Here is a 12,469-nt window from a genome sequence, read left to right on the forward strand (position 1 = left end):
AGTGTCCAAACCAGTTTTAACTTATGGATCTGAGAGCTGGGTCAGAAGTAAAACACTTGACCAAAGACAAGAGACCGCAGATATGAGAGTCCTGAGAAATATTATAGGCGTGAACAGATGGCATCAATGGCAATATCATATTAAAAATGAGGATATTAGGAAAGAACTTGACATTGTCAGCATCCAGGAATGCGTTAGTAGAACTTATCTCAGGTGGTATGGTCACTTAAACAGAATGGGTGCAGAAAGATTTGCAAAACAAGTGTTCTCTGCCAGGTTGGCAGCAAAACGACTCACAGGAAGACCAAGATATAGGTGGATTGATACGTACAAAGTGCCTTAGACGACAGAAATATAAGATCTGATAATTTTGGAGTCTCGACAAGTAACAGACTGATTTGGAGGAAAATTGTAATAGGAAGTTAGTAATGATGTAATTTTTTTTTCATGTAGTACTATCATATCCTGTACACCCTTTGAGGGTACATGGCAAGAATTTGATGATGATGATGATACTGTTCCTCACAAATGTTAATAGAAACCAATGGCAATTACAGCAAGCTTTTCAAAATGAAAAGAGATGTGCATCAAGGCTGCACACTTTCATCAATGCTTTTTAATCTTTATTTGGAATATATAAAAAATTTAGCCTTGTAAAAGAGTGGTACTGGAATTACAGTTGGTGGCAGAAAAAATCAATAACCTCAGATTTGCCAACGACATTGACCTAATATCAGAGAATGAACATCAGTTACAAGAATTAACAGACAGAGTTTATAAGGAGGCACTTCGTAAATATGGATTAAAGATCAGCATTCAAATCTAAAACGATGTCTTCAGGCAATAACCAATATGGAACTTTCAGTTAATGATGAAAAATTGGAAGTAGTAGAACGATTCAGCTGCATGACAAGAGTACAACACTGAGATGGCCAGTTAAAACATAACATTAGACCATGCATTGCTGAAGCAACTGTTGCCCTTCAGAGATTAAAGTTACTTTGGAAGGACAATAAAATACAGCTATCTACAAGACTCTGCCTCATCGATACCCTTGTTAACTGTGTCTTACTATATTGATGTGAGAGTTGGACATTGCTAAAGGAATATGAGAAAAGATTATTGACATTTGAGATAAAGTGAGATAGAAAACTTTTGAAGATACCATATACGATGCACATAACAAATTACGAGGTTATAAAAAAAAATCTACTCCAATGCTAAAACACAAGAAAATATCATCAATAAAATACATCAGAAACAGCTCAGGCAGCTGGCCCACATAACTAGATCAGATAGCTTAAGTAAATTAGCACTAGAGGGCTTGACTTCTAGTAAAAGACATCAGAGATTATCTAAAATCACCTGTATAGATAATATTAGAAAGTGGACTAATTCTTCATTCTCCACTTCGTTAAGGAGATCCCAAGACATAAGAAACATCTGGAGAGAATATGTTAGGACTGTCACCTTTATAGTGCTCCAACCGTCTAAACAGACTATGGGTGAAGAAGATTAGATTCAGTTACAGAAAAAAAAAACCTTAAGCGGAAGGAGAAAATACCAATTTTTAGCGACTTATTTCTACACTGGTGTCCAAAAGCTAAGGATGAAGTACATTTTTACCTGTATATGAAAAAATATTTTCATGACTACAGCCAAATGTGAACATAAATTAATTGCCAGCATACTAATAAATTATGTTACACGAAAAATGTGTTATATTTTTCAAGCAAATTAAATTGAAATACATTTTCGGGAAAATTTAAAAATTTCCTAACAATGTAGTTAAGGAATTAATGTACAGTGCTTACAGAAAACTATGCATAGAGAGAGAGAGAGAGAGAGACATTTCAGTATGGAATATGTCACCCTGAACTGCGATGCAGCTCTCACAACATCATACCATGCTTAGCACAAAACTGGCCCAGTTTTGTGCTAAGCATGGAATCTTGGAATCTGGCTTAAGCATGAAATCTGGAAGAGGAAGAAGGTACTTTGGAAGCAGTAATAATCAGTGTATATATATATATATATATATATATATATATATATATATATATATATAGCGCATGATGATAATAATCAGTTACATGAAGAGTATAAAGAATGAGCCAGGAGAGTGACTCAGTTAGTAACAAAACAAAAGTGAAGTATGAGCAGAAATTGGCAAATCAGGAAGAGAAAAACCTTGGAGTTTTTAAGATATGTTGCAAGTTGAAGGATGAATGATTATGGTAAAATGTTAACGGTTAAAAGTGGTAAAATGGTAACTGCTGCAGAAGACGTTGTTGAAGTCAGCGATCAATTTATAAGGATGTTTCATTCTCATCAGGATGGAATCATGAGGAACTTAAGTGTAGAGCACATAGGAGAGGATGACTTAATTGTGAGTGAGGAGGAGGTATTTGAGGAAATAAATAACCTTGATGTCAATAAGGTGATAGGATTTAATGACATATCACCAAGCATCTTAAGGGAATGTTCCAGGGAATTGGTAAGTAGCATTGGTATGTTTGTTTAATAAGAGTTACTACAGCACAGGTTCCAAGGGAATGCAAAGATAGAATTGTTCCATTGCACAAAGGTGGTGATAGGGCTGTGGCTACAAATTATAGACCAATCTGTATATCTCTGTGGTTATCAGCATGGGTTTGTTAAAGGGAAATCATTATTATTAAACAATCATGTTTTACTAACTAATTTATGTACTATAACAAGGTGACAAATACCTTGGATTTTGCAAAAGCTTTTGATAGACTGCCACACGACAAGCTGTTAAATAAATTGAAACAGATGGGACTGAATAACAGACTTGTGAGTTGGATTGGTGACTGGCTGTCAGATAGGTATCAGAAGGTTGTATATGGCGATGCAGAGTCAAGCAGATGTTATGGCCTTACAGGAGGACTTGAATAGGTTGCATGAATGGGCAGGTAAGTGGAACTGTTAGTTGAATGTTGCAAAGTGTAAGGTTTTGAAATTTGGTAAACAGTGATGGGATGCAAAGTATACACTTGGTGGGGAAACTTTAAAGGAGGTAGAAGACATTAGAGATCTGGGAGAGCGATGGTGGCCAAGGAGCTGAAATTCAGAGTCACACTGCACAAATTGTGACGATGTCATATCAAATAATGTGGAGGACCCTGACATGCAGAGATTATGATGCCATTGTATAAGACCTTGATCAGGCCTCATATAGATTATTGTGCACAGATTTAACCAGGTGTTCATGGTGATGAGGATATGTTAGAAAGGGTCCAAAGAAAATTCACAAAGGTGGTCAGTGGTTAGTCTATAATAGTCAGATTGAGAGAGTGTAAACTGCAAAGTCTCGTGAATAGCAGGAGGGGGAGAAGTATATTATTGAGACATATAAGCAAGTCGGGTTATCAAGTTGACATTATTATGATTATGTGATACCTCCAAGGAGTCCAAAGATTCATTGAGGGAGGACATCTACTCAACAACTCTCCACCAAATACAGTGAACCGCATCATCTACACCAATGCCATCTACTGCCTGCCGCCGCCACCACTAGTATTTTCGCAGACAATCACAAAAATCTATGCTCACAGTGGGATTTGAACCCACAGCCTTTTGGCTGGAGAGCAGATACGCTAACCACTCGGCCAATCAGGCCGGCATAGAGGAGATTTTTCATAGAATGGGAAAGGGATGTAGAACAAGAGGCCATTGCTGGAAATTGTATAAGGAGAGAGTAAGTTCTTTGCATGAAAAGTATGTTGGTGAGTGGAATGCACTGCGAGTGTGTGTTGTGAATGTAGACACAGTGAATCAGTTTAAGGCACAACTGGATGAGCACTGTGTGTGATAGTACCTCCCACGATGAGTCTCTGACTCCATTGAGGTTAGATGTTAATAATAATTTGAAAGCTGAATTGCCATAGTATGTCAATTATGTTTTGCTGTTATAACCAAAAATCTGTCTTCATGCTCCGTGGTAGAGGGAGGACAACCTCTGGAACACGTTCCATTGTTTTGAAACACTGCCCAGAGGCTGGATACAATTTTAGTGAGATTTCAAATTCTCTGGCAATATCAGTAACTCTGAAGACTTCTTCAAGCTTTCCAATAATTCTTTTCTGCATGAAATCATCTAGATAATGTCTTTGAGCCATTAGAAGACATCCAAGTTTGCAACTTTCTTTCATGAAAAGAGCTTCCTTCAAACACAATTCGCTTCATGCAGTCTTTTGCCTTTTATTCTGTTGAGTGCCACCATGTGACTCCTTTGTGCATGATTAAAAAATTTGAATGTGTACCCACTTTCTACTCAAATCATCAGGTATACAAACTGCTAAAGCTGATTCATCTGAATTTGTGGTTGTAAACTTCAGAAATAGTGTTCGTCCTTAGGTTTTGGACATCAGTGTAGAATAGTTACATTACTTTATTATTTGTAATATTGTGTATCATAATTTACCTTGATTAAAATATTTGTAGTTAAGATTCATTGTTATAATTCCTTTCTGATAATTTTACATGAAAATTTTCATATGAGTTCTGTGAGGAAAAAACCTTGGAGTTTTCTAGATATGTGGCAAGTTGAAGGATGAATGATTATGGTAAAATGTTAATGGATAAAAGTGGTAGAATGGTAACTGCTGCAGGAAAAAAAAGGAATATTTTTTATGTAGGTTTCCACAGTCTCAAAAAGTTTAAGACACACTGTTGACAACTGGCTTCTTTAAAGGTGCATTATAGTTTTCATGATTACAGAAAAGTAGAGTTTGGCAAAGTGAAGGCAACTGTTATCCTATTATTATTATTCAGAGACCTTTATACTTACAAGACTCACTGTGGAAGGCCCATTAAAAAAAAAAAAGTCTATCATACCGTTCCTTAAACTCATTCTTTTCTTAGGGACCAGAAGGTGATAGAAAAAATTCAGAGATAAGTGACTAAGCTAGTAACAGATCTGTGGAATGCTCCCTATGAGGATAGGTTGAAAGTTTGTGGGTTACATAAAGTTTAACTGACAGGCAGAAGAGAGGTGGAGTGATAGAAATTTTAAGACATCAAAGGAATTTTATAAAATTGATGCAAAGGAAATTTTTCGATATATGACAAATAGATAATTAGGGACAATCATGCAATTTGTGTATGAGTGTGGTAGTAGGGATGTGCAGACAGACCAGATTTTTGTGTGGAGAGTGGTGAATGGGTGGAATTGATTACCATAATTAGATGCGAGTTCCCTGACAGTGAATAAATTTAAGGAGAGATAAATTTTGTGTCAATAGTCAGTTCAGGTGTCTCATGGTGAGCCTCCAGACTCCATGGAGATACGGTATAATAATAAGATAGTATACCTGCCGACCTGGTTGGCCGAGTGGTTAGTGTATCCCCTCACCAGCCAAAAGGCTGCAGGTTCAAATCCTGCCGTGGGCATGGATGTTTGTGATTGTCTGTGAAAATACTAGTGGTGGTGGTGGTAGTGGGCAGTAGATGGTTGTGTAGATGATGTGGTTCACTATAGTTGATGGATTGAGTGGTGGAGACTCCTTTGACGAATCTTTGGACTCCTTGAAGGTGTCCTGTAATAATAATAATTCACTGTTCAGACTCTCACTACCCCCATCAGGTCATGCATTCCACAGTTGAACCACCCTCCATGGAAAAAAGCCACTTCTCACCCTGTTACTTCTCATTTCCATGAGAAGCAAGAAGTTGACTTCCAGAAATGGCAGTTTGTTCTTGCTCCTTCGTTGTAACCCACGAAACATCCACCCACTAGTAACTCCATAACTACCTCTCAGCAGTTTGAATATCTCAATTATATCACCTCTTCTTATATCTACCAAACTCTGCAATACAGCCCTCAGTCTATCCTCACAACTAACACTGTATGGTCCTAATAACATTTTTGTTATCCGCCTCTGAACCTTCTCCAAGTTTAATTTATCCCCTTCAAATACCAGTGGCCAAATCTGAGCACAACAATCCAGATGTGGTCCAATCAGAGATTTATATAATGGAATCGCCACTTTTCTATTGGTCCGAGTCCTCAGTATTGCAGCAGATTTTTTTATGGCTTTTTCTGTTTCGAGTATTAACATGTATTCCTGAATGCACTCCTGTTGAATGTTTTCTACCATCATGCTGTCGCTGATTGTTTCATTTATGATCTTTTAAAGACATCTAGAATATCGTTATCTGCCTCTGCACCTTCTCCAAGTTTAATTTATCCCCTTCAAATACCAGTGGCCAAATCTGAGCACAACAATCCAGATGTGGTCCAATCAGAGATTTATATAATGGAATCGCCACTCTTCTATTGGTCCGAGTCCTCAGTATTGCAGCAGATTTTTTTTATGGCTTTTTCTGTTTCGAGTATTAACATGTATTCCTGAATGCACTCGTGTTGAATGTTTTCTACCATCATGCTGTCGCTGATTGTTTCATTTATGATCTTTTAAAGACATCTAGAATATCCTTATCTTCAGTTATCATGTCACCTTTATCATCTCTGATTTCTTTTACAATACACTTTCCTCTATTTCTAAGCTTTTTCAATTGCCTTGGGAATATTTTGCCACCTTTCTGATATTTATTTTCTATGTACTTTCCAAAATCTTCCCATGACTTGTGTTGAGCTAGTTATACACACTGCTTTACTTTCTTGTATTTTTCTCTGTATTCTTTAAGATAACATGCTGACTTACTTGCCAGGAACTTTTGATATATAATCTTCTTTTCCTTGAATGCCTCTTTATCTTCCTGAGTACGCCATGAGGTTTTGATTTTTCTGTCCTGGGGCTGAATCAATCAATATTTTCTTCACGATTTGGTTCTTGTTGTCAATTTATTTTATTTTTCTTGAATAATGCTTGTTACGAGAGATTTTAACTACAGCAGTATAAATTGGGGAGAGGAAGATGCATGTGGCAATAAGGGAATGAAATTTCTAGAATTCTTGGGGGACAAATGTCTTAGGCAACATGTAATAGAGGAAACAAGAGGTTTAAGGGTTTTGGATTTGGTCATAGCATCAAAAGAGTTGATAATAACTGAGATGGTCACTCTCTCCCACTAGTTGGACATGTGGTTTTGACTTGGAAGATGAATAGACATGCAGGAGTATCAAAGAAACAGGAACGTATGTGGAATTATAAGGCAGGTGATTATAATAGTCATAGTCTCAGATATCAACATGGGGAAGTTTCATGGAGGAAGGAATTGGAGAGATGGGATGTCATTATTGCTTAGGAATTTGTGAAGGAATATTTGTTAGCAGCAATAGGAAGCTGTATTCCACAAGTGAAGAGGACACAATTTGGTGTAAAGTGGATGACAAACAATATTAAACAGGAACTGCATGTGATAAAGAGGCTATGGAAGTGATATAAAGAGACAGGTGAAGAGAAGATGCATGAAGAATATAAGACACAGGCCAGGCAAGTGATTAGTATGGTAAGGAAGGCGAAACTGGGATATGAGAAGAGATTGGCCCTAAGATCCAAAGAAAATCCTAGGGGATTTTTTAGCTATGTGGCCAGTAAGAGGAGAAATGATTGTGGAAGAATGACATTGTGGGATAAAAATGGGAATAGAGTGACTGATGCAGAGGACATAGAGGAATTGTTCAATGAACACTTTATTGGAGTATTTCATCCTTTTATCCTTCATATTGGAGCAAATTTTAAAACCAGAGGGATAGGACAGGTTCGAGGTGCAGGAGGAGAGTGTGTTTCAAATACAGAGTACTCTGGATCAGTGCTTCCCAAACTGGGGGGCCGTGAAATAATGAAAACAAATTTAAAATGTTTTAAGACTAAGTAGATTTTTTTTATCTTAAAAGAAATGTATTTAATTTTTATTACTTATTATTTCTTTTTTGTTATATTTTAATGGAAAAAATCACACATTGGTGCGGGTTCACAAATTCTGCTTCCTGCGTATTTCGTCGCTTAATGAATATTAGTAAATATATGCTTATTCATATGTTTCATTTCAAAGCAGAAATCTAAGAATTGTAGTTTCAAATATTTCACCGGATATTGATTTTTGTGTAGCAGTATTGCAACACATCCATCACATTAAATTGTTATTAAACTTCTTTTATGTTTATGTTTTTAATTCATTCTTTATTACTAATCATTTTATGTTTCATGCGCTTGTACTGTAAATGTACAATAACAATATATCTATCTATATAAAAAATATGAGATAATGTGCCATGTCAAATGTGTATGTAATATGCTAAAAATTTAATATTTGCATTTGATTTTTGCAATATTTGCTGTGCATGTTTCGTATTGAATATAAATACAATAAATATTATAATAATGTATGCCTATATTACGACTTTTTTTCGAGGGGGGTCGTGAAATATTTTAATTTTTCCAAAGGGGGCCCTGACATCTAGAAGTTTGGGAAGCACTGCTCTGGATGTCAGCAAAGTTGTGGGACCGAATGGTATTTCACCACGGGAGTTTTGAGAGAATGTGCTAAAAAACTGACAGCTCCTTTGACCTGGCTTTTCAATGAAAGTCTGGCTATGGGAAAGATGACCACGGAAGGTAGGTAAGATAGTGCCATTGCATAAGGGCAGTAACAGACTGGAAGTGTCTAATTATAGGCCATTTGTGTATCATCAGTAGTTGTTAAGATCTTGGAGAAATTAGTGAGGGACCATATTGTAATATATATAATTATAATGTTATCTGTGAGAGTCAACATGGATTTGTTAAGGGGCACTCTTGTTTTAATAATATGCTAGCCTTTTATAATAAAGTTACAAGAGCAGTAGATGAGGGAAAGGCATATACTGCCATTTTCTTGGATTTAGTGAAGGCATTTGACAGGATGCCACATGATAAGCTGATATTCAAGTTGCGGCACATGGGTTTGGATGTCAGGATTGGCTATCCGATAGGTATCAGAGAGATGTGTATGGTGGGGCAGTTTCAAGGAGGCAGAAAGTTATAAGTGGGGTCAAACAGGATTCAGTACTGGGACCTATATTGTAGAAAGTTTTTTACCTTGTCAGTGGATTGCACGGGGATATTCAGTTGTTTGTGGATGATGTGAAGCTGGGAAGGGTTATTAGTAATAGTGCAGATGTGATAGCCCTGCAAGAGGATTTTGAGTAAGCTAGATAGACGGGCAAATGAATGGGGAGTGTTGGTTTAATGCAACAAAATGTAAGTTCTTGAAGTTTGGGACACATCAAGGGGACACTGCATACTCTATTGGAGGAATTGTACTGGACGAAGTAGGGAAGATAAGAGATCTGGGGTTGATAATTGATAGAAACCTGAAATTCAGGATAAATATTGCAAAGCTGGTGAAGGTAACACAGAGGATTGCTGCAAAAATGAGAAGGACGATGACCTGCAGAGATAAAAGTTATCATTCCGTTGTATAAGACCTTGATCAGACCACACTTACACTATTATTCTCAGATTTGGTCCCCAGGATTTGAAGGGGATAAATTAACTGTGGAAAGGGTACAGAGGCCGATAACAAAGATGGTTTCAGGACTGTACAATGTTAGTTATGAGGATCGGCTGAGGGAATGTGGACTGCAGAGTTTGGTGGATAGAAGGGGTGATATGATTGAGCTTTTAAACTGTTGAGAGGTGGTTACAGGGTTGACACTGCGGAGTTCTTTCGCTTGGTTGAACAGCAGGAAGGAGTGATGACATGGGACCATCCCTGGAAGTTATGAAAGGAAGCTGTGAGCAGGAGGTTGAGGAGTGGTTTCTTTGCATGGAGGGTGGTTGAACCATGAAATGCATTGCCTGATAGAGTGGTGAGAGCGAGAACGGTCAATGAGTTTAAGGAGTGGTATGATAGACTTTGTGTTTCCTAGGAGGGTCCTCCTGCGATGAATCTTTGACTCCATTGAGGCCTGAATAACAATAATAATTATTTTGTGCATTTGAGTCTACAATTTACCTCTGAAAGCTGCTCAATTTTGATTCATTTTAAAACTTTTTTACATGCTTTTCTTTGCAACATCCTACTCAACACTAAATGTGATCATTCCACTTTCAACATTTCTATATGCCTGGTAATTATTTCCTACTCTCCTGTTTAGATCTCCCACAAGGACCAACTTTGCCTTCTTCATTGGGTTAGCTGCCTTCTCTAATGTCTCAAAGAATTTCTCCACTTCTTTCTTAACAGAATGTTCTGTGGCACCATAGGCACAAATAAGTCTCATTGTCCAGTTCTCCATTCTGATATCTGCCCACATCACTCTACTTGATATTACCTACCATTCAAGATTATCTTCATATTTAGTATTGGATACAGGAAATAGGAAATTTAGTATAGGAAATCCACTAGATTTCCTAAATATTCATTCAGTAGTTTGGTTGGATGGCTGAAGAAGTAACTATGGTCATGAAGCCTTGTTAGTGACCATGAACAGGGAGTTGAAGTACATACGACATAATGCAAAGGTGGCCAAAACAGCACCAAATTATGCGGTTTATGAAGAATACACTAACAAACAAAGGGATTAATATTTCCCTTCATTAGGCTTTAATAAGGTAACATCTAGACTACTGCATGCAGATATACGTGCCCAGATTCAATCGGGATGAAGAAGTGGAGAGGATCCAGGGGCAAGTGATCAAGATTGCAGCAGGTGCATAGCATGCTCCCTATGAGAATGGAATGAAGTTCTGTGATGATGATTTATGGCCCAAGGACAGCAAAGGACATACTGCACCATATCAAAGTCACAGCAATATACTAGGTAAGACAACCACAAATGTCCATACCTACAGGATTGGCTTCATAGAAAAGGATAGGCATTTAGAGGTAAACGTGACCTTAAAGTGAGAATTTGTTTGTTTGTTTGTTTTTTCCCCAGTTAAATTTTAATTGAATAAAAGACCAGCAAGGAATTCCTGAATTTCTGGTATTTGGGCTTTCTAGTTTTATTAAACTACATTTTCCATTAAGCCAATTTCAACCTGCTTGCTTTTGATGGAGTCATGATGTCATCATAAAGAAGGCCGCCCGTTTTTTTTTTTTTTTTTTTTTTTTTAGATACATGGCAGGGGGGAGAGGGACAAGGGATCACTTGTCCCTCCCTCCTCTGAAAACTGTTTGCGTGTGGTTAGAGGGATGTTATGGTTAGACTTTTTTGCTTTGAGGATGGTAAATGGGTTGCCAGAGGGTTGTGTTTTGTTGGTGATTATGTTCGGGAAGAGGTATGTAGGTATTGTGTGAACATCGGTTAGTGTGAGTCCCCCTCGATGATACTTAAGGATCCATGAAGATACACAAGAAATAATAATATCGGTCTGTTAATTATGTGTACACTCCAGTCAGTTTGCCTTTTTTGCTGGATGAAAAATCCGGGTATGCAGAGGAAATACCTTGCTACTCTATACAAGTCGGTGAATCTCGCTTTCGACCGAATAATAAAATTCATAGTATTTACAAAACTGACTTAAGGGCAACACATATACGAACTTACAACTTTTTTCGGGTCGATATTTTTGATTCCTTGTCGTGACATATTAATCCGAACACGAAGTCAAATTGCAAATCTATAATTGCACAATAAAATTATAAAGGTCCAACACTGCGGCAAGTGAAGTGCACGCTGTCAGAAGGTTAATACAAAATCCTATCGATAATTATTTTTTAGAGACTGTTTTAAGCAATCCAGTAAGATAAAGGACGCGATATCATATATGAACAATTTACTACTTATTAACAACCTACTATTTACCACTACGCGAAAGATCCCAACATTCGAATTACGGCATATCACTTTGAACAGAAACAAAATGTTTCCTGTCAATCCCTACGTTCAACAAGTTTTTTTTATTCAAAATAACTTTTTTTAAAAAACAATTAATTGAAAGTGATTTTTTTTTTATTTAGCAAATGTTTAAACGGTTGATCTCAGCTTTCATTATACTTTTTAAAAAACTTTATACTGACTATATAGTGGGGTTTAATTTCTTTTATTATCATTCTTATGGATATTAATCGAACATCTGAAAACCTTTTCCCACCTGACGGAATCTAAAGATTATTTACGAACGAAAACGAAAGTGAGTAAACTACGTACAGATCATCAACACAAATCCGCAACGCAAGAGTTATCGAATGCTGTTGTTGTTATATGCCATCCAGTCGTTTTCGACTGTTGATGATCCTGTGAAGAAGACTCTTCATCCCACTCGGCTTCCTGTCCTATATTTCCCTAACTGTAAGTTCAAGTTGGTATGTTCTTTTATGTTCTCCATCCAATTTTTTGTGGCCTCTTCCTCTTCTTCTCATTCTCTCAATCTTCCCCAATAAAACTGCCTTTTCCAATGAGTCATCAGCTCGCGAGCCATTCGTAGCCTCTGCTACAAATGGCTCACGAAAAAAGTTAAGCAAGTTTGAGCGAAGTTAGTAGTTGGAAGGGACCAGTCGTTCGATGTTGTTGGCACATTCTTCCTCGATGAGTCTTTGGACTCCCTGGAGG

General features: G+C 37.2%; 1 protein-coding gene across 2 annotated transcripts in view; it reads right to left on the reverse strand.

Annotated features, from left to right (window-relative positions):
* The window catches only part of Bet3 (blocked early in transport 3), a 164,255-nt gene extending 152,474 nt beyond the window's left edge, over window positions 1–11,781 (reverse strand). The window contains exon 1 of one of the 2 annotated variants that reach the window (XM_090412326.1): window positions 11,465–11,781. In XM_090412326.1, the coding sequence (XP_090268452.1) occupies window positions 11,465–11,506 (42 nt within the window). In that variant the 5' untranslated portion in view covers window positions 11,507–11,781. The remainder of the gene's footprint in view (window positions 1–11,464) is intronic. The other variant, XM_090412325.1, reaches the window with a different exon arrangement.
* Window positions 11,782–12,469: the final 688 nt, after the last annotated feature.

This window comes from Typopeltis vanoorti, chromosome 22 (assembly GCF_054136105.1).
Source record: "Typopeltis vanoorti isolate ZY-2024b chromosome 22, IOZ_Tvanoo_1.0, whole genome shotgun sequence".
Classification (NCBI taxonomy): domain Eukaryota; kingdom Metazoa; phylum Arthropoda; class Arachnida; order Uropygi; family Thelyphonidae; genus Typopeltis; species Typopeltis vanoorti.